The 24,123-nt window shown below is 37.1% G+C and overlaps 1 protein-coding gene across 1 annotated transcript; it reads right to left on the reverse strand.

Annotated features, from left to right (window-relative positions):
- On the reverse strand, positions 1-22,747 carry LOC141437543 (uncharacterized). The gene is made up of 19 exons (XM_074100974.1): positions 22,529-22,747; positions 20,858-20,967; positions 19,098-19,188; positions 16,545-16,730; positions 15,989-16,374; positions 15,835-15,903; positions 15,574-15,742; positions 14,899-15,078; positions 14,055-14,210; positions 6,389-7,137; positions 5,220-5,427; positions 5,025-5,134; positions 4,768-4,858; positions 4,013-4,195; positions 3,150-3,544; positions 2,939-3,007; positions 2,699-2,867; positions 2,143-2,322; positions 1-540 (listed from the first exon to the last, which is right to left on the reverse strand). The coding sequence occupies exons 1-19, from the start codon at positions 22,671-22,673 to the stop codon at positions 368-370; spliced, it is 3,819 nt and encodes a 1,272-aa protein (XP_073957075.1). The 5' UTR covers positions 22,674-22,747; the 3' UTR covers positions 1-367.
- Positions 22,748-24,123: the final 1,376 nt, after the last annotated feature.

The following is a 24,123-nucleotide window of genomic DNA, read 5'->3' on the forward strand; positions in this document are numbered from 1 at the left end:
TCGTTATTAAGTCCCGAAATATAATAGTTAGGCATTACATTAAAATTTAGAGTTTTCCCAAAGTCTCGGTGAAAATTCTCAAAAATTACATCGTGGTCTTCATTAACATTCTTCATGTCCCAAAATTTTGTGTTGTTCCAGAGACCCAGCATTTGCAGATCAGAAGTTTCCCGGCTAAAGCATTGACGACTTATTTGTAAATAGCGATGCGCCCCGCTTTCGCGCGGTTGTAGTTTTGGAAAATGGCGGTAAAAATTGTGAAATGTCTCGATTATATACACCTTTATTTTTCATCTCTTTTTTCAAAGTTGCACCCGTACGATGCCGCGGCGGGTAGCCAGTTAAAAGTACAAAGTTTAATTCCGGTCTAAAATCTTGTGTTGTTTCTTTTTGCAAATGTGACGTAAACTGCAGACTTATTCCTCAGCACAAGGTCGGCTACAAATTTGAGGTCCACCGGGCGAGTGACAGGCTGCAGTTCGAACTTCCGCAGAACTTCCGCCATCAATAACTTCATTTCGAGCATCGCAAATTTTTGACCTGTGAATGCAAGGTTTAGAATTAGAGATGTGCCGACTAGTCGCCGACTAGTCGGGAAAGCCGACTATCCGGCCACTTTCGTAGTCGGCGACTAGTCGGCGAATAGTCGGCAAAAAGCGCCGACTATCCGGCTTCTTACTTTGTACGTATATTTCAATAAAATATTTATTTTCATGTAGGTTTAGGTACACAGAGGGGGAATTACATTATATAAAAACCTCAAGCTGTTAATTTTTGTAGTATTGACTGTTTCTCCTTGCCCACACCACACGAGAAATTATATTTTGTCATTAGTTCTACCTACTTGACTTTACGAAAATCATTGTCTAATTGTTCAAAAAATCCTTACACGAGACTTTCTGTTTGACATCATCATGTCAGCCGAAAGACGTCCACTGCTGGACATAGGCCTCCGCCAAGGCTCTCCACTCAGACCAGACTTGTGCTTTCCGCATTCACCGCGATCCCGCGATCTTAACCGGGTCGTCGCTCCATCTTGTTGGAGGCCTACCGACAGCTCGTCTCCCGGTCCGCGGACGCCATTCGAGAACCTTCTGACCCCATCGGCCATCAGTTCTGCGAGCAATGTGCCCTGCCCACTGCCACTTTAGTTTCGCAATTCTTCGGGCTATGTCGGTAACCTTAGTTTTACTGCGGATATCATCATTTCGGATTCTATCCCGCAGAGAAACCCCGTGCATCCCGCAGAGAAAGCCCTCTGAGTGACTTTGAGCTTCCTCATGAGGCCCATCTGTCCAGCCGAGTCGGATTCGATTCGGTTCTATAGCCTTTTCGGATGCCGTTTTTTTTGACATGATTAAATTTAATTTTTTTTTTAGCTCTTTCACTTTAATGAACAATAATAGTAGGCATTATTTTTACACAATATTTTTTTCGCGTCGCGTTGGTCCGAAGACGAAGGGCTACGGATTAGCCCGAAACATGTCGAGCTAAACTCGATTTAAGACGTGAGTTATCCGGGTCATTATATTTAATATGAGTGAGTCTCACGGTAGTTTCATGTTCAAAATATTTTTTTCACAGAAAAACCGCTTTGTTAGATACAAAAGCAAAAATCTAGAAATAAAATAATACGAATAAAATAAAATAAACAGGTTCCGAGACGCTTACAGGCGTCGGTTGCGACTTGCGCCCAAATCAGCTGGTTAACAAAGCGTCACGGAAATCCCCAAAACTGTGATCGGCTTGGCCGACTAGTCGGCCGATTAGTCGGCTTCTTTACAACCGACTAATCGGCTAGTCGGCTAGTCGGCCAAAGTCATGATCAGCACATCTCTATTTAGAATGTGACTTAAATTTGTAGCATATTTCTATACGCCTTAGCTTTTGTATCATCCTTTGATTAATTATCTATTGATAAATATTGATACGGTTAAGCTACTATTTTTACAGATTTAAAACCCGCCAAGTCGTTACCTTACCTCCCACAGTGTAAGTGTATGTAGGTTCCGTAATAGGTACCTAGGCGGCAATTTTCTAATATGAAATTTTGACCAACAAAGTGTTTGTCGTTACCTTCTGAACCCATCGTATTAGTAATTTTACTGGAATAGGTACGACCCAAATACTTATATTACCTACCGATGCAATTTCTTGGTCCCGCGCTAAAAGGGATGTAGGCATAAGGGTGTCTTCCAACGCAGTTCTCCGGCAGAAAGCGATCCGGATCGAATACTGAAGGATTAGGAAATAGATCCTCGCGGTGGTGCAAGTCGAAGATCGAAATGTGGCACTCCACTCCAGCGGGAACGTGGTAATTGCCTGAAAAATATGTAGAATTTCTTGTTGCGTTGACGGTTTTGATTGGTGTGGTGACCCCAGTGATGTTTGTTGCCATTTAATAAGTAGTCGCCTCAATTTAATCTATCCGCTTATTCAATCGAATATTTATTTCTGGAATTAACCTTTCAACCGCCAATGGTTTAAAAATAAAACAAGGCGGTCAGTTTAATAGCAACCGACGTACTTATACGCAAGTTCCAAATTGACTGTACGACTAAAACACTCATCGAGCTTATAACGCTAATTTACCAAAGGCGCCTGTTTAATAGCCGTGTGACTCAAAGCCTGTGCTCAAAGCGATCCTAAATCTTGCGGTCGTGTTTAACAAGCTTCATATGAAAATATTGTATCTTACTCAATGTCACATCTTCTGATAGTCTTCTACTGATAAAGTGCACTGGTGGATAAATACGCAAGGACTCCTTGATGCAACATTCCAAATAACGTAAATTTGCCAGATCTTCCATCTCAATGGGTCGATCGGTGTCACCAAAGTAATCATTAATTTCTTTTGCAGCTTTGTCCTGAAAATGCCGATAAAATTATGAAGCACCTTACACGCTTACTAATAAATATTTAATTCTTTTTTAGATACCTGTATGTGCTTGTTGTTGGCCATCAATAGCATGCAGAAAGTTAATCCAGATGCAGTGGTGTCATGACCCTGTTAAAAACACGAAATACTGATTATTCACAGTATAAGTTAAACGTTGATTCACTGACGTACTTAGATATGCTTTGTACAAAATTATATAGGCTGGGATGATGATGATGATGATTTTCAAATAAAAATATATAGTTCGTACTTCAAACATAAAGGTGTCAACTTCTTCCTGAATACCAGCATGATCAATCAAACCATCTTTTTCTGCAGATATCAACAAATCCAACATGGCTACTTTTTTACTTCTCTTCATAAAGATATCATCATTGGTATCGCTTTTTTCGCCAATGCTTGTTAAATCCATATCCCTAAGTAATTCTTTTCTTTCGCGGATCACTTTACTAGTGAACCTATGAATTGTGTCTAGAACCTTCTTCTGAGCTTTTCCCCAAGATGTTAGGTTAAATATGAAATCTACTATTAAGTATATTCTAACAAAGCGATGGGTGACTATACTGCCAATTTGATAAATTGCTTCTTTATAAGATTTTCCTTCTGCAATGTTATCTTTGTTTAACTGAGTTCCCATAGCAGTTTCTGAAATAAAATTTAATTGTTAAAATTAACAAATACCAAAATGCCTTAAATAAAGTGTCGCTTACAGTCATACAAGCTTACACCAGCAGCGGCTTCACCTTCATTGCTGAATTCCCTGTCCTGTGAGAATTTAGTAAAATTCGTCCTTATTCTTTGCCTACATCGAATTTAGTATTCGGGTCCAACGGTTGAGCTTGGCATGTTGAGTTGATCAATATCTAACTAAGACAGTCAATTAAAGACTTAAATCCAATTTTATTTACATTGAAAAGACATGAAAATAGTACATACCAATTAAAATAAAACTAACCTAAACTTAAAATACCTACATAAAGAGGCAAATAATAATAATAATGAAAACTAAAACAAATGGTTTAAACCAGACCCCTTAGGGAAGGTTCCGAAGATGCTATAGCAGCGTTCCGTCAATTAAATGTATGATATATCGCTAAAACACATATTTTTTACCACAAATGGAGCTAAGCGTGAACTCTGATATAACGGGCACAACATCAATGGGTCGCTCTGCTGTGTTGTATAGGATGTCCAACAATCGCTGCGAGTTTTCCTGCAAAATCTTGCTGAACTGGCGTAGAATGTTGAAATGAAAGGTTGGCGTTAAAATTTTCCGTCTTGTTTGCCATTTTTCACCTGCGGGTGTCGTAATATAGGTCTTATATTAAAACGTACTTTCTAACATACATTACCTGTATTGGAGGTATTATAGGAGTTTTTGAGATTAACGATCTTTTGTACGAGTACTAACTAGTGCAACAAGGGATCTATTTTTGTTTTAATATTATATTTACTCGTAGGTCGATTCACAAGTTCTGGCACGAATTAATTGAACGAATGGTTATGAGAAGAGATTATATTAAACGGTTAGGTATCTCTCATCATATAATTTATCATTGAATCAACATGTAGGTAGGTACTTATTTAATCATTTTGAGATGCACACATGGACACTGTCACTGATTAATTTCATTCTATATGTACTCTGTGTTGCCAGCTCTTGTGAAACGGCCTGCAGTAAAGATTAAGATTTATTAAAAACAATAAAGTTTTTTAAATATGTATCTCAAATTTCGTCCAACAAACGGTCTGTCTGCTAATAAAAAACAAATAGGTAACATTTACTTGCTTGCTTGCTTGTGTTATGTTTTTGTCTATTTATTATTTTAGTTCAATTGAGAATAAGGTATTTAATTTTTTAATTTTACCTTTGCTTAAAAGCAATCCTTCCTGCAACCATGGCTTTAAAAATAAATATATTCTACTCTTCTCACTGTGTTTCATAGTTGAAGTTACAATCTGAAAAAAAAAACATAGCTTAATAGCTATTCATGATCATGACATGAGGAACGACTGTAAATATTTGACAAGTATATAGATTAAATACTTGGATAAAATAATTTATCTATTATCGCTACTACTGAAATTAAGCGTCAACAGGTCAAATCAAGTAACGATTAAGTACCTCTATGTCTTCTGGACTGTATATCGTCACTGTTCCGATAGGGTAGCACCAAAATCGGTAAATATTTGGAAATTTTTTGGCCAATTGTCTTCCTAGGTCCATTAAGTCATCTATCGATAAAAACATAATAATTATTAATATTCTTCATCTTGTAACAGGAGAGACACTGTCAATTAAATACCATGATTAACGTACCTGGTGAAACTATAAATTGAAACGCATTACCTACTATAAAGTGACCATTTGGTCCTTGTATCTTTCTCATTTTCCTCGCTAAACTATTGTAATTCAACAAAACATGAACAACACATAGAATTATCACAGTTAACAATAAAAAGACCCACATTCTGATACGATAGCGATACCTAATAACGAAACTGTTCTCAGTTGCAAAACAACTCAACTAATTTACATCGGCTGTGAAATTATCGACTAAAAGCAAAGAGAAGTGGGAGGTTATTCATAAGATAACGCGTAATAGGTACAATCAACGCCAATTTAATCTATAACAGCCCTTATAGCGCCCGTCTTCGGACATAGGCCTCCTCTCTACTTTTCCAGTCTTGCCTATTCATTGCCACTCGCATCCAGTTTACGCCAGCTTGCTGCCGGATATCATCTGAAACATAATATGTTTACACAATATGATTACCTATAATATCTACACATTATATCTACACGTTAAAAATATTTATCCATAGCTAAGCATAGCTTCTTCTCCTGCCGTTAAAGGCGGCCACTAGGCTTATGAAAATGTCAGTAATGTAATGTGTTTAACAAAATGACCATATAAAAAAAATTATAACAAAAATTGAACCGACTACAAAAAACCATGAAAATAATTTTCTACCAGTCTGAAGTCGGTGCCTCAGCACGAGCCAGTAGGAGTTGACCTATATTCGTCTACCTCGCCTACATACTATATGGCTTCAATCACTCCTGCTGGCTCTTGCTAAGGCACCGACTTCAGATTGGTAGAAAATTATTGTCATGGTTGTTTGTAGTCGGTTTTTTATTTGAAATTATATTATTATGAAAAAACAATAAATACTATCTAACATCCAAGAATAAAACTATTTATAAACTAAACTATGTTACAAAATCAAAACGTCATCCAAATTTTCTGCCCCAGGCATTGACCCCAAGACACTGGCAGCATTACCTCTCTGAACTGTTATTCCTAATCTTTGCGAGAGGTAAGTGCCAGCCCTGGGGTCACCTGAGGCCAAAACCAGACGAGTAGATAAGTCCTTGATATTTTTTTTTGTGTCTTCCGACCATGGACCCATTGTCTCGAAAGCAAGCGCCGCAAACTCATGATAGTTTGTTAAAGCTGAGTATTTGCGGCGCTTGTTTATCTGAGCCTGTTCAGCAGCCGCCCCAGCTCTGAGCGCGGTGCTCTGGATGTGAGATGCGGCTAGAGTGTCGACACACGTCGCGTCCCACACCAAAGTTCGTCCCAAAGTCCAAGGCACTAAGGTGGCACCATCCGGCCTTTTTCCGTCGTCCCTCAACAAACCGCACGGCTCTAGAGTTGCTGGAATTGATGCGGTAGTGAGGGCCCGACGGATGAGGTCATTTAGCGCACCATGTCGATATAAGCGGCCAGCACTTCTTACACATGACAAACTGTGGCGGCCTAGATGATCCACTTCCTTACCACACTGGCATCGGTGGGGCTCACAAACTCTGGCCCCCAAGCTCAAGCAGACAGCTATGCGCAAATGCGCTGGATCTAGCATAGTGCCCAAGTTTGTAGACGGTAAGGCATGCAGCCAATGACCTGACTCCCTTTCCGAAACAGCAAGAATTCTTGCTCGGTCGGCGGCATCTGGGGACTGAAGAATTAGCCGTTTGTGAACTAGCTTTACCGTTGGCAGATCCCATAATCGTTGCACACACGCTTTGGAGCCTGTCGGGGCATCTTCTTCAGGGCACAAGGCGCGCCAAACCTCCGTAGCCTCCGTCAAGTACGGGCCACCAACATCAACAGAGTTGGAAACGTTTAGAATCTGTCTGATGAGTGGCACCGAACTGTTAACGGAGGATAAGAAGGCTGGAAGCGCTGTGCTTGAAGTTGTTCTTAAGCCAAGCCCGCCCAATGTTTTTGAAGCTATTTGAAGAAATTACGTTTACGACGCCAATATGTACTTCTTCTTCTTCTCTTTTAAAAATTGGCTTTTCTGTCCTAATTAATGGGACAATTTCGCCAGTGTCAAGGTAAACTCTCTTTGAGAGGGACGTTGTACTACGATGATTGTAGTTTTTGCAACTTGATAGTAAAATTCCAGAAACCACGTGGAGACAGCTTGCGCATTAAATAAAAACCGGCCAAGAGCGTGTCTGACACGCCCAAAATAGGGTTCCGTAGTCATTACGAAAAAATGAAGTCATATTTTTTTTCTATGATTCTAAGAACATCGTATTTTGTACGAAGTATTCAAATTTTAGGTATATTTTATACCTTAGGCTGCTATTTACTCTTCAACTACTAAATAATTCTCAAGCAAACTTAGCCGTTATAGTTTTCCTTGAAAGTTTGATATACTTACTACCATCTTGAATTTTTTTAAAAATTTCCACCCACCGGTTTAGATTTTAGAGGGGGGGGGGGCGACGCTCGATTTTCATGAAAATTTGCACTTTAAAGTTGAATATTTCGCAAACAAATCACTGAATCGAAAAATTGACAACGATACCCCACACTATAGGCTTGTACTATTACTGATTCTGTGCTATAAGGTTGGATGAGAAAAAAAATCACCCCCACTTTATGTCTATGGGAGGTACCTACCCTAATATTTTTATTTTATTTTTTTTGTACCATTTTGACGCCATAGTTTACATATATATATGCGTGCAAAATAACAGCTTTCTAGCATTGATTGATAGTCCCTGAGCAAAGCCGCGGTCGGACGGACAGACAGACAGACAGACATGGCGAAACTGTAAGGGTTCCGTTTTTGCTATTTTAGCTCCGGAACCCTAAAAATGTCAGACACGAGAGCAACATAGAACATAAAATTTTGTGATCACTGTTCACTGTTAAGGTTAATCGCCGCATAAAACACTATCGAAATTATACTTCAACTAGCTAAAGAAACAGAAATAGCTAAATTAGATATTGTCTACATCCGTCATGTTCGAATGCTACAAATCGAATTCGCCAATATGTATCTGTGACATGCCTGTCAATGCTATAGAGTTGACTCAAGTATTAAATATATATTATTGTGTAGGTAATTCTTACTAATTCAATCAATTTAATTCTTGAAAACACGTTTGCGTTTTGATTTTATCGATTATCGCTTTTTTTACCGAAGGGGAAGTATTGCATTGTTGTATTAATAAAACCATTTGTAAAGACTATATTAACGGCATAACAAATTGGTTACTTATGTTAGGAAACCGACTGTACCTACTACCTACTACGCGTCCTAATTCCAAGTCTAAGATAGTTCAGATAATTAGGTTCAGTTCAGATAGTAGAGGGCGATAAAACAACGTACCTATTTAAATGATAAATGTGTGCAATGCCACCTTTTGATAACTGTTTTTAACGGAGAAGGTCGCTAGTTTATACCTAACATGTACCTGTCGTCGTCTAAATTGTTAAACCTCGTACGTACTCGTAACTACAAATTTCGTGAGTCATTTCAAGAAAATACGACTTTTTTTACTGATACTTTTAATAGAAATAATTAACGATGTAAGTAAATCATATTTTGAATAGGTAGTTACCGTTTTGAAAAACAATTCTAGAGTTCAAATATTTTCTTATTAATGCTAGTATTAATAAGAAAATTATGATATTTGTCTGTTATCAAGGAAAATTTTCTGAAAAACAACATTATAAGTTGAAAATTATGTTCTTAGTAATTACATTATTAGTAAAAAAAATATGATCACTGTCTGTTATGAGTTCTGATGTTAGTAATAATATTTTTTTGTTTTTTTTTCTACTAACTTATAATGTGTCCCACTGCAGGGCAAAAGCCCAATGAAAATTTTAGAACAAAAAAGTATGAGAAAAAAATTATGAAGAGTGATTATTATGAACACAAATTAGTACTTCGGTAGTAAAACAAAAAATAGGAATAAAAAAATTATGTGAGCCAATATGGACCCGATCTAGGCGACATAAATAGTAGATTGTACAACAAGAGCGTAAAACGAGTACCGGTCTGGTCGCTATATGAACGCCTCGGGTAAAACTATTTCACTTCTCATGCTCGTAAAGTTCGTGTTTATGCTGGATCTAGGCGACATAAAATGACTTTTTATGCTCTAGTCTTGCTGTAGTGCATAAAGTAAAATCTTCGTCTAAGACCAAAGGGTGTCAACAGCCACAAACAAAAAAGTTTATATGTATTTTTTTTAAACTTTGAATACATACATAAAACTAAAAATCAATCTAATCAATCAAAATAAATAAATAAAAGTAAAAAAATCTAATTATATAGTAATGCATGAAAAATTAAAGATGTTCCCACTGTTTTTATTTCTTTACCTCGCAATCGAAGTGAAAAGCAGTGTAAAATTCGAGCATTAAACCCATTTTCCCCTCGACGTGTCTATCCACCCTTGCCGTACCGGCTCGGGTGGCTATATACGTCTTGGGTAAAGTGGCTCGTTTTATACTCTTGTTGTACAATCTACTATTATTGAACACCAATAACAATGATTTACAAAATGCAAAATTAATCAAGGTAACATTATGTCTCCTTATACGGGTTTATCGTTTAAAAGTGATTCAAACACCCATTTCCAGACAAACATTAAGGTAGTATGTAAAAAATTGTCTTAAAATGTTTTATTTAAATATCTGAATCAGACCAAATTTTAAATTTAGGCTCGCTACTAAGTTATTTATAAAAAAATCAATGCAAAGAAAGAAACACGCGGCACACATTTTTTATCAATTTATTAATTAACTATGCACACTTCAAGACATGTAGGGTAAACCCTCCAGTGAATAAACCCCCCCCAGTGAATGAACAAAATCACGTTTTTTGCCTTAAATAAGCAATATAGCCATTTCCACCAACTGTCGTATTTTTTTTCTTACCGGCAACTCGATTTCCTATGCAATGGCAACAATCGGTAAATTTATTTTCGACCAATTTCAACATGGCAGGCGTTTGAAGTTCACGTATTTCTGCTTTTGAAGTTTTGTATGGAAAAATTAGATCCCAAGTAAGAACAGTGCATGTTTGGAGTAACATTTGAACTGCTTATTTCATGTATACCACTATAAAGTTTAGCTATTGGTTAGATTAAGAGCTAAATCCATACTATCCATACTATCCATACTTATATACTTATATACTTATTACTTATATTACTTATTACTTATAATATTATATATATTATATATTTATATTATATATATTATATTATATATTATATATTATATATATTATATTATTATATATATTATATATATTATATATATTTATATATTATAATATTATAAATGCGAAAGTAACTCTGTCTGTCTGTCTGTCTGTCTGTCTGTCTGTTACGCTTTCACGCTTAAACCGCTGAACCGATTTTGATGAAATTTGGTACAGCGATAGAATAGACCTTGGGAAAGAACATAGGCTATCTTTTATTGTGAAAAAGAGGCTTTAAGGGGTTGAAATAGGGGATGAAAGTTTAAATGGTGCAAGTTCGTCGCTGTCGAAGATAAAACCATAAAATTTGGCATTTAGGCACTTAATAAGAAATAAGTTGATAATTGTTACAGCTTTTTTGAAAATTCAGCCTGTGAGGGGATGAAATAGGGGATGAAAGTTTGTATGGAAGGTCGTCATTATAGAAGATAAATCGATTAATCTTTATCAAACTTGCCATTTCGGCACGTAATAAGAGATAAATAGATGTTTGTTCACGCTTTTTTTTTTAAATTCGACATGTGAGGGGGTGAAATAGGGGATGAAACTTTATATGGAAGGTTGTCATTATCGAAGATAAATCGATGGTTCTTTATGAAATTTGGCATTTGGGCACTAATAGGAAATAAATACCTAAATATTTGTTCAAGCGTTTTTGAAAACTTTACCTGGATGTTTGCAGAGGGGACGATGCAGTGTTAGCAGAGCCTTCTAAGCTCATAAGCAAAATGTACGCAGTGTGGGGTAATTTTAGATGGCTTATTGATAAACAGTAATTGATAGACAGTCAGACATGAATAATTATGATTTTCAGATTTTTCTTATTTATTTTGCTATAAAGAGTTACCTTTATGCAAAATTCCAAGTTTCTAGGACAGCCCGAAGTACCCTATAACTTTTTCTGTTAGGCGATTTGTATGGAAACACCTTTTAATGACTGTAGCTTTGATTGCCTTGACTTAGAAGTTTTATTTTTTCACAGCTTTTGGGACTATTGACTTGAGTTTAGGGTTTCAATTTCAACTCGATACCTATACTCCGCGCGTTTACGAGACAAAGGGTCTTGACAGACAGACGGACGGACGGACAGCAAAGTGATCCTATAAGAGTTCCATTTTTTCATTTTGAAGTACGGAACCCTAAAAATCATTTGTTCCGGCGGTTTTTATACATCGACCTATTTATTTAAGGATTTCCAAACCAATTTACTATAAGTATATTTATCGGAAATATGTGTAGCTATGCTTACCCTCCTAACTTAATAAAGGACGTAATGTGTCAAGAGTTCACTATGAAGAATTAGTCTAGCTAAAATATGGCTACCCGCAAAATATTTACGTTTTACCAAAGAACATGGATGGAGCAAATGGATGGAAGAACAAAAAAAAAATCATAAGTAAGTAGTTTATACTTATAGCAATGTATTAAAATAGGTTATTTTCAGTTAACCGTAGAAGTTTCTATATACTATTATTGGCAGAATAGGTATCCTAAATAAATTCAATACTTCCCAAAGTTACTATTCCACGCGGACGAAGTCGCGGGCAAAAGCTAGTCTTCTATAATTGTACTCTTTAGTGGCTTATTTTGCGGTTAAGTTGATATTTTTAGGTGTTCCATTACTGGCTTATCAAATGTTCTAAAACCGTCTAAACCGTGTCGGCTCAATATAGTTTTTTTCCTAAAATTAAATGTTAACGTAATCGTATTAAGGTTGTGTTTTCAGATTCTGCATAGAAAACGATTCTGTTTCTTTGAACTAGTATTGGGACACCACATGTTCATTCATAGGAATGAAAAATCTAGTAAATGGACTATAGAAATTTGGCTTTGTTCATTTACTAGATACCTACTAACCCTATGTATGAACAACGTAGGTAACGATGGACGTGATCGAAATGCACGATAGTTTTACTTCTAAATTGGACTTCTTAATAATATTAGATTGTACAACAAGAGCATAAAACAAGCCATTTTACCCAAGACGTTCATATAGTCACCCGAGCCGGTACAACGAGGGTGGATAGACGCGTCGAGGAGAAAATGGGGATTGCGAGGAAAGGAAATAGGAACAGTTAAAACAATTGTTCAGTTAATGTGTACCTTTTATTTGTCATGAATTACTATATAATTATATATTTTTTTGTTTTATTGATTTATTTTGATCGATTTTTATTTTTATATAAATTAAAAATGATTAAAAAATGATGTAGAGTTTGCTCGTAGTAAGTAAGTTGCTTATTGTTATTAGCCACAATCTATAATTAAAAATTGGGTTGTTAAGATTTTTTTGTCCCAAATGATGATACTTTTAACTAATTAGAGACTGATTACAGACTGATTAGAATACGAGTATCAATAGAGTTTAATGTTTGTTATTTATTAAGTTTTATTATAAAGCTCGGATTATCGTCACTGAAAAAATCTCGTACTTATCTAAAATCAATATGTCAACAAAATTGAACCTTGATATAACGTCTATAAAGTTCACTCGGAAAAATTATCTATTTTGAGCTACGAGTTTTTAAAAAAAGTAAATTAATCAAGATATTAAGGTGCTTAATTTGTACCTACTTTAACAGAATTATATATGTATTTTTGTAATACAGAAACATAATTGGAATACTGAAGGTGCTGTACCTACCTCAAGATTTTATATAATAATAACTGAAGAAGAAGACTTCGTTTTATGTTAAAAATGCTTTTCTAAATGTTGATTAAAACTATCTAAATAATGTTCATTCACTGGGTTTTTTCTCTGTTCATTCATTAACTTTTTCGTTCATTTACTAGGTTTTTGGGTACTTTTTTATAAATTCTTCCATAACTCAAAAACTATACACGTAATAAAAAATCGCAGAAATTAAATTCTTGTTTATTAAATAACGATTGATTAAATTACATAAAACCATTACAATAATTAATAAGTACAGAGTAGTGATTTTTCAAAGTAGAAAAGTTTCTTAAGTGTTCATTCACTGGAGGTTTTACCCTAGTAGGTACTTAGTTAAACTTAAGTAATCTATCTTTTTTCAAATTTAACTTGTATAGGGTCGACGGGGCGCAGTATGAAATCTGTGATGAAGACGACGTTTGCCGGAGTCGACACCGGCAGCAGTTTGTAATTTCTCAGTATTGCTGACAAAGCGAACTTCATCTCATTCATTGCAAATTTTTGACCCGCAACAACAATAAAATTCAGATTACATTTAGTCGAGGCTGGGAATTATCAGTTGAATGGAATTTTCACAATAAAACCTACAGCGGAGAAAGTTTTGAAATTTTTGTAAGTTTTGTAGCTAAACTAAGGTTTTGTATACTAGTTAAGCCAGTTGTAACCTGAATTAATAACTTAATATAATTTTAACTGGTTCCCCGCGTTACAGGCGAAGCCTAGTGCGGGGACCCCTGGTAATTCTTGTCAACCACTGTATATTTTTAAATAAACACATTTTCATTAAGTGATAGTGATAGCAAATAAGGCAAAGGGTGCATGTACAGCAAATATAAACCACAGACTCTTATTCCGACGTAATAAGGCCGTAGTAACTTATTTTTGCATACGAAGACATATCCTAGTTCACCCTTCTCTCATTGGATTTTTTCTCACTTGTCGCTTCACTTACTATCTAACATCTTTTTTCAAATTTTATTTTAATAGGTTCGGTGGGGCGAAGTATGAAGTCTGTGATAAAGACTATGTTTTGTGGTGTCGTCACTGGTAGCAGCTTATAATTCCTCAGTACTGCTGACAAAGCGAACTTCATCTCGTTCATTGCAAATTTTTGACCTGAAACAAAAGATGATTTCTTAATTATACATACGTACGTATAATATTGACTTTCGTAATAAAAAAAATCTAACATCAGGTCTTGAAAAAAATAATCAAGCTCAAATCGGAGTGTTGCACTAGTTGGACACAATGACCACATTCATAGGTATATTTATGTGATGTGTGTTAGGGAACTTATTGTTAATAGTTATTTTATATCAAATCTTAGAATTAGACTAGAGATACACAATACATGCAGTTCCTGAATGTTTTAAAATTTTCATACTTATTTGTTGTTTGTTTCATAATAAATAATAATAGTAGGTGTAGAAAAAATGCACAGTAGTTTCCGATAGGGATGGGGGAAATGATACATTTTTACTACAAACTGTGTTGAAAAATGTCGAGATTAATAACAAGCCGTTTTAGGTACTAGACATTTCGCAAGGTACAGTTTGTACAACTTTATTAATTTTTTCCCCAAAAAATTACCCAGGTATAAAATGAACTTATTTACGTTACACCACTATACGTTACGTTGGATCACAGAAATGCATATGTGTACCAAATATTGCGTAAGTCAATTCATATTCGGAGCAATTTGACTGTGACAACCAGACAATATGGTTGATTCAATTTGTAAGGGTTCCGTTTTGAGTTCTGAGGTAGAGAACCCAAAAAAAGGGTGAATTTAATTATGCCATACCTATACAGTTTCTAGGTCCTGCGCTGAAAGGAATGAAGGCATATGGATGCCAAGTTGGCTCCTTCATAAATCGCTCCGGATGGAACTCGAGTGGATCGACAAATTGGTCACTGCGCCGCTGTAGCTCCCAAAGCATGATAGCGCAGTCTGCTCCTGCTGGCACTTCGTGGCCGCCCGTACCTTTATAAACCAACACGTAAGTACTGGTAATATGTTACTTATTAATTACTTTCTCCAGCGCCGCTGCTAGTCCTTCGATCGAGGTAGAACGAAGATGTTTTTTGGGGCTTGATTTAAGCCCTAACTCTAACCTAAATCACTAACCCTAACCCTACCCTTATCTCCTGTGCCACTCAAGATCAACCACCACCAAAATTGTTTTGCGCACCCCTTGTCATGAGATTTTGATGTTCCTCACTAACTGGCGCTTAGAGTGCACTCGCTCTAACCTCAGACTTGCTTCAGACTTAACATGTAGATAGAGATGTAATAACTGGCAATGACTTTGAGTATTTGTTTTGATCGTCGATATATAAAAACGCTAATGAGATGACAATAGTTATGCAAACGATTATTATAAGAAAGAATAAAATAATTAAGTTGCACTAGGTACGTACCCACAAAAAAAAGGTACGCCTACATGAGTATTTGGGTAGAACATAAGTATTTACTTACTCAGTTTCAAGGGTTCCTTAAGCTTCCTCATTATCAAATGCGCTGGCGGGTATAGCCTCAGTGACTCTTTGATGCAACATTCTAGATATTTCATCCGCGCCAAGTCGCTCATGGTTGCTTGTTGTGTGGGACATTTGAATATTTCATTACATTCTGCAACGACTTTATTCTGAAAGTACCATATCGGTATCCAATTTAGAAACACAGCATACCTACAGAAAAATAAAAAGTGCCATTGCATTGAACATGAGGTTTAGTTACCTGAACATCTGGATAATTTGCCAAAAGCATCAAAGTAAATTGTAGAGCTGTGGACGTCGTATCATGACCCTAAAATCAAATGAAGATTAAATTTTTCGAATCGTTCTTAATGAAATGTTACATGAGTTAAAAATTTCGTATAAGTATTTCGCACCGCAAACATAAATGTATCCACTTCTTCACCAATACCGTTTGCATCAGTAATGCCTTCTCTTTCAGCTTGAAGTAGAAGGTCTAACATCGCCAACCTTTTTTTGCTTGACATCGATATTTCTCGTTCTTCATTGCTGTTAGTTGCATCAATGAGCATATTTTCCGACTCTCTTCTTATATCGATGACGTTATCACGAAAAGATTTCATTAGATCTAAAATTTTCTGTTGTTTTCTTCCTATTTTAGTTAGTGAGAATATGATGTTGGGGTACAGCCAAATCCTCTGTGCTCTATATACAGCATATACTCCTAGTTTAATTATGGCATCTTTATAACTGCGTCCGACTTGGCTTGTGTCTTTATCTAGTTGAGTACCCATGGCCGTCTCTATAATTTACAATTTAGATCATTACTTATATTTGAAACAAAGAAATTCTTAGTAACCAACACTTATGAAGGTGGTTCAATGAGATTATATTGTTTGTTCTTAATTTACCTACCATGGTGATCAATGTAGATGGTAGGTACTCGTACTTATAATGGTTCAATGTGCTTACCACAAATAGAATGCAGAGTAAATTGTGTGATGTAAGTTGCCACGTCAGTGTAATCTTTGCCTACTTCTGCGGCCAGTTCTTCGACCAGTTTTCTAGAATTTTCTTCCAATATTACATTAAAATGGCGTAAAATATTGAAATGAAACGTTGGCGTCAGAATCTTCCGACGCTGAAGCCATTTTGCGCCTGTAACAAATAAATGTATCTTGTTAAAGTAAGCTTTAATGGTCAGTGGTCAATTACTGGGAAAAAAATAGTTCATAGTTAAAATACCACAAACAGGACTTATCACGCTAAACACACGAGTAATAGGATAGGTAGGTATATACAGTCACCATCAAATATTTCGGAGCGGCCAAGGTGGTCAAAAATATCGGCACATGCACTATTATTAATGGGAAATAATAAGTGCAGCGACTAAAGTCACCATCCACCATATGCCATCTTTACAATACCAGCAAATTATGCAAAATCGAGCGACAATTTACAAACAACAAATAATATAACTCGGCTAAATATATTATCTTCAAAATTGATGATTTGGCGACTAACATTGTAAGTCAGCAACTTTATTTATTTTTGAGCTTCAATATCTGTCTACTAATTTAATCAAAATCAACCCCCGATAAGGAGCATCGTAAATAATGACTTAGCAACTAAATTAATAATTCGTCTTCTTTTTTAATGAAAATTAGCAACACACCTCGTGGTGCGCTGCGCGGGAACGAGAGCGCGCACGCGCCGTAACCGGCCGGCGCCTGCCAATGAGCGTGCTGCATTCAGAATACCGCAACGAGTCGCATTTATTTGTTTACAATTAGACAAGATTAAGAAGTGAACGTCTTTAACAAAAATACACTCATATTTTCATAATAGGTTCGTTCGTTACCTTTTGAACCTCAGAGAAGAAAATAGAAGCCCCACCGTAGCAAGGCGGAGCGGAGGCAACGGAGTAAAGCGGAGACAGCGGAGCAGAGCGGAGTACCACGGAGCAGAGACATCGGAGTGGAGGCAGCGGAGCAGAGGCAGTAGAGCGGAGCGGAGGTAGTGAAGCGGAGTGGAGGCAGCGGAGTAAAGCGGAGATAACGGAGTGGAGCGGAGTACCACGGAGTAGAAGCAGCAGCGTGGAGGCAGTGGAGTGAAGTGGAGACTGCGGAGCGGAGGCAGCGGTGCGGAGGTAGCTGAGCGGAGGCAGCGGAGCGGAGGCTGCGGAGTGGAGCGGAGGCAGCGGAGCGGAGGCAGCGGAGCGGAGGCTGCGGAGTGTAGTGGAGGCAGCGGAGCGGAGGCTGCGGAGCGGAGCGGAGCGGAGGCAGCGGAGCGGTGGCAGTGGAGCGGAGCGGAGGCAATACTCCACTACCTCCGCTCCACTTCACTGCCTCCGCTCCACTCCACTATTTCCGATCTGCTGCTTCCGCTCCATTGTCCATCGCCACTCCGTTGCCTCCGCTTTACTCCACTGCCTCCGCTCCGTTGTCTCCTCTTTACTCCACTGCCTCCACTCCGCTCCACTACCCCCACTCCGCTGCCTCCGCTCCGTTGTCTCCGCTCCGCTCCGTTGTCTCCACTCCGCTCCGCAGCCTCCACTCCGCTGCGCAGTCTCCGCTCCGCTCCGATGCCTCTGCTCCGTGGTACTCCGCTCCGCTGTCTCCACTTTACTCCACTGTATCCACTCCGCTACCTTCGCTCCGCTGCCTCCACGTTTTATGTTGACGACGCCGCAACGTAGACATGTGGCCGGGCCCTAAGTCACTAATTATTTAAATTCTAACGTATAAAATAGTCGACGTTATATAAAATTAGACCTACCACTGTTAATTTTTTGATGACAATAATATTAAATTTGATGTTCATTTATAGTTGCTTCAGTCATAATTTCCATATACTAATGTATAAAAATAGAGGTGACAATATTAAATTAGAGTCTGTTAAAATTGTTTTCTAGATGCAAGAGATACACTTATTATTGGAAGCTTAACATTTGTAGGCATATTACAAATTTAATTGCTATATAATAATCGTCATGCTGATTTATTGAAACGTAGCTCGGATTACACAATTTACGGTCGCTTCAAAAGTATATTAGGCGCTTAAAATTAGACGCTGATTTATTAATTCAGAAGACAAATAATTAAATTTGAAGCCAAAAATGACAGTTTAAAGAAACTGCGTTAATTACAACCCATTATTAATTAAGGCCGCTCCGAAACATCTGATGGCGACTGTATATACCTACCTACTCCAATTGGTTATAATATAAACGTTTTCTAAAATTGTGCTTTATCTGAACATAAGAATAGATTAGATTTTAAGAAAAATATGGCTCTGTCCATTGGAGGACAATTTTGCCAGTGTCTAGTAGGTTTTGCCGTTGTAGGGTAAAAAAAAATCTAGAAAGCGAAATATGAGAGGTAATGGCGGATGAACGATGAGGGAACATTAGTGCCTCTGTGACATTTATCATTGCTAGGCATAGACAAAACATACAATTTTTGTGTAATTTTTAATGAATAAAATGGGTAGAACATATAATATTAAAATTTCAGTGTTGTATACCATCGCTTAATAGAAGTCCTTCTTTGAGCCATGGTTCAATGAACCCATATAGGAATCCTTTGGTGTTGTATTTGGTACTGGAAATAACTGCCTGTGAAAAGTAGATATCTATTTAGTAAACTTAATAATACAATTATGGGGTCAGGCACAATAAGAGAGAACTCTCTCCAGGCAGTGGCATGCCTGGGGAGCGAAGACTAAAGGAAACATGACGGAAAAAGATTTTCTATCTTGCCGCCGCGCTGACGCTTATATTATTTAATACGAGAGTGAGGGACGGTACGATACGAACTTCGATTTTCAAATTTCGTAGTAGCCCCCTGAATGTTGGAGGTTGGAGATTGTAATATTTACTCACTAAATGGCGCTAGGAGTCCACATTATTAAAGTTTTGTAGACTTAGGGGCTGTTTCACCATCCATTGATTAATTTTATTTGACGGATAAATGTGATGCCGTCTCAGTCTATTAGAACAAAACAAACAGAGACGGCATCACATTTATCTGTCAAATAAAATTAATCAATGGATGGTGAAACAGGGGATAAGCAACCCAATCGCACCAGCTGATCAGTGGTTAATATAATCATTTAAGTCAAACGATATGTTTCCCAAACTCAAAATTCTGTAGTTTATAATAAATATGAAAATGCTGGGAAGTTTTACAATAAAAACTTTTACATGTACGTGCGTAGCCTGTGACGTTATATCGTAATTAAGATTAAAAGCTTAAATTTTATACTCGAAATATCATAAAAAGTTAAATATGAACAGAACGTCGTTTTCAAAGGCAGTAAAAGTAGTAAGTAGAAGCATGTAGAAGTGCATGTATGTATGTATCACGTCGGGAGAAATAGTATTTTTTCGGAATGTAGTAACATACTTAGGTACATACCTACCGAATTTGTTGGTACCTAATGTTGAAGAATTATACCGGAATTCTATTTTGAGTCGTTTAGGTACGGTAAATATTTTAAGAAACAACATTGCACTTAAAATGTAATTCTTACTTAAAACAAGGATGTAGGTAGGTACCTACATAAGTTATTATCACAAGTAAAATATAGGTAACATTACTTATTGATTTAGAAGAGGGATTATGCTGGGGCACCTGATACGACATGATATAGGTAGAGTCATTCACGATGACGCGTGCCGTGGTTCTTATTACAATGTCATTAATGTCTAATTTTGACAAAATCACACGTCTTCGTGGATGGCACTAGGTATAGTTACATAACCAAGAACAAATAATTGAAGGGAAAATAGAGGGCGGAGAGGCAGAATACCTACTATTATTTGGCAGAAGAAGACCGAGACGTGCGTTTATGGATCAAGCCAAAGAGAAGGTTCAATAATGTAATACGAGTATCGTATAAAACAGAACACAGTGCTAAAATACCGAACGGTTCGGTAAAATACCGTACACCTGGCAAGCCTGATCAAGAGCTCAAAGCATCGACAGAGAGGTGTACGGAAATGCGATTACTCCACCGACAAGCGCTGAGCTCTTAATATTATGATGATGATGATTTATTAAGTGCTATGATCAGCATAAATAATACTACTTATTAAACAAACAACAGACACAAACGATTTAAGACTTAATACATTTTACACACACATGATTATAATGTACAGTTATTACAAGTAAAAGACGAACAGAACAAGCAATAACTGAAACAGGATACGATGTTTTGAAACAACATACCTACCTAAAATTTTTGAACAGATACAGAAATACAAGGAAATCAGTGAATACCTCTGTGTCCTCTGGATTTAATATAGCTATAAATTGTCTGTGTCCCAATTTCACTTTGTAGAATTGTTTGTATGTTTCACCCAGTTTTCTAAAATGATAGAATAACGTAACTGAAACAGAAATAGGTACGTACAGTATAAGTAATTGTATAAAAACATACAAACTTGTAAATCCCAAGTTAGACCTTTTCAGACAAACATCTGACAGGCTTTTAGAAATAAAAAAAAAAAAAAAAAACACCCTCATGCGGCCATTTTCATTTTACGCATGTGCCTTTTTACTCCTAAATTTACATATTTACTCCGTTGTTGTCCCTTATGGAAACATCCGCACCTTACCGCAGACGTTGACGCCCTCCTACGAAAAACGGTGTCGAAAATACTTAACAGTATCTTTGACGATCGCTGTTGCTAAGAACAACTTCAAGCACAGCGCTCCCAGCCTTCTTATCCTCCGTTAACAGTTCGGTGCCACTCATCAGACAGATTCTAAACGTTTTTAACTGTGTTGATGTTGGTGGCCCGTACTTGACGGAAGCTACGGAGGTTTGGCGCGCCTTGTGCCCTGGAGAAGATGCCCCGACAGGCTCCAACGCGTGTATGCAACGATTATGGGATCTGCCAGCGGTAAAGCTAGTTCACAATCGGCTAATTCTTCAGTCCCCAGGTGCCACCGACCACCGAATTCTTGCTGTTTCGGAAAGGGAGTCAGGTCATTGGCTGCATGCGTTACAGTCTACAAACTTGAGCACTATGCTAGATCCAGCGCATTTGCGCATAGCTGTCTGCTTGCGCTTGGGGGGCAGAGCTTGTGAGCCCCACCGATGCCAGCGTGGTAAGGAAGTGGATCATCTAGGCCGCCACGGTTTTTCATGTGTAAGAAGTGCTGGCCGCTTATATCGACATGGTGCCCTCATTCGTCGGGCCCTCACTATCGCATCAATTCCAGCAACTCTAGAGCCGTGCGATTTGTTGAGGGACAACGGAAAAAGGTCGGATGGTGCCACCTTAGTGCCTTGGACATTGGGACGAACTCTGGTGTGGGACGCGACGTGTGTCGACACTCTTGCCGCGTCTCACATCCAGAGCACCGCGCTCAGAGCTGGGGCGGCTGCTGAACAGGCTCAGATAAACAAGCGCCGCAAATACTCAGCTTTAACAAACTATCATGAATTTGCGGCGCTTGCTTTCGACACAATGGGACCATGGTCGGAAGACACTAAACTTTTTATCAAGGACTTATCTTACTCGTCTGGTTTTGGCCTCAGGTGACCCCAGGGCTGGCACTTACCTCTCGCAAAGATTAGGAATAACAGTTCAGAGAGGTAATGCTGCCAGTGTCTTGGGGTCAATGCCTGAGGCAGGAAATTAGGATGATATTTTTATTTTGTAATATTAGTTTAGTTTATATATTATTATTGTTTTAGCTTTGGATGTTAGATAGTATTTTCATTAAATAAATATTTTCAAATTTGTTGCAAACTAATGACGTATCCGTTTCAATTTAAAAAAAATAAGTCGATTCGATTCATAGGAGTATTTGAAATATCACTTGAAATTTGACTTTAACAAACATCGCAAACATAATACAAATAAGCATAAAACGTCGTAAAATAAAGGTTTACATAGTAACAAACGAAATACAAATAATTTATTACAATTAATAACATACCTGGGTCCATGAGAAAATCGAGTGCATTTTCAAATATGTAAATGCCCTTAGGACCAGGAATCATCTCGAATTTTTCATTGCTTCGTATCCATCTGTTTAAAAAATACACAGATAATGCTACCACAGCTAAATACATCCACACCATTGTCACAATTTTGAAAAAATTACGTTTGTTTTTTGATCACTTATAATGCATTACTTTGGTACGTGTCTTACGAAGCGTACGCTAATAATGAGCTTCATAGTATACACCTCGCAATTATTATTGTATAACGTACCTATAGATAGCGACTAAGTAATATTTTCTCCACGGCTTTGCTTATTTTTATTAATTTTAAGAAGTTGTGCGATCCATCCATCCATCTCATCGCAATATCGCAAATGCTTACAGAGTCTAGTGGTGGGTGGCTGTTTGTAATTTTCCTTTGTCAGTTAAATGTTAGTAAGCAAAGTTAAAAAGTTAGAGCAGCGGACATTAATGGACGATACGAGTATACACCTTATGGCCTAGGCCAAGAAGTAATGTAGGGAGCCATAAATAAGAAACTTCATGTCTTCATTTCGTGACTTTCCGAGCATGTTTGAGAACAATCTTTTTTTATTATTTCTTTACATTGTTATAAGCAATATATGTGGCATTATCTGGGAAAAGGTACCTTGTTGTCGGTATTAAGTTATTGATATCACCATAATCTACATACATTTAGCTATCGAACCATGTAAGACACATGCGTGTAGGTTTAATAGATATTTTTTTATTAAATGTTGAACCTCAAAAGCCAGAAAAGGTCATTATGAGAAAATTTAATTCAAACTTCTACACCCAATAAAAGTATGTTGTTGTTGGAAGTTACATAGATAACATGCTATTTGAGGAATACATTGTACAGGCTTTCAGGTTTCAAGAACAATTTTGTAATTGGACAACTGTTTTCCTATAGTTTACCTTGCCAAAGTGCATAAAGTAAAAAAAAAAGGTTGATGGATTTTTTACTTAATTTTCTATTTATAGTATATTTCCATTGGATTTTATCGAAGGAAAAAATATTATGCGTAACTGGACACAAAATAAGAACTACTCCGTTTTGAATTAACGTTGCTCGGAGGCTAAGTTGTTTTTTAAAGAGGTAGGACGCCGGCTGCGAGACCGGGGATTAGACTCGCTCCGAGTCGTTCTTGATGCAAAGGCTATCTATCGCCGTTCAACGCGGGAACGCGGCAAGCGTGTTGGGCACCTTTGCGCCAGGAACGATTCGAGGCGGTCTTTTTTTATAACATAAAAATATTATTTAAGTTAGCTAGTAGATTTATTATTTAGTAGTATTTAGCTCTTAGGTATATGATTGTATTTTCTATAAGTTTATATTCTTAAAATAAATTTTCCACGTTGTTATTATATATAAAAAATACTTTAACAAAAATAACTTTGTGGTTTACAAATGTAATTAAACAGTCAAAATCAACAAACGTTTATATTTAGTAGGCTAAAACATAGCCAAATGAGACAAAATTAACTCATCAAATCTTAAAAAACTAGTTTTTTCAGTCTCAGAATTCAAGGTAAAGTTTAGTAAAAAGTTGGTACAATCACTATA

Source organism: Choristoneura fumiferana, chromosome 18 (genome assembly GCF_025370935.1).
Source record: "Choristoneura fumiferana chromosome 18, NRCan_CFum_1, whole genome shotgun sequence".
NCBI lineage: Eukaryota > Metazoa > Arthropoda > Insecta > Lepidoptera > Tortricidae > Choristoneura > Choristoneura fumiferana.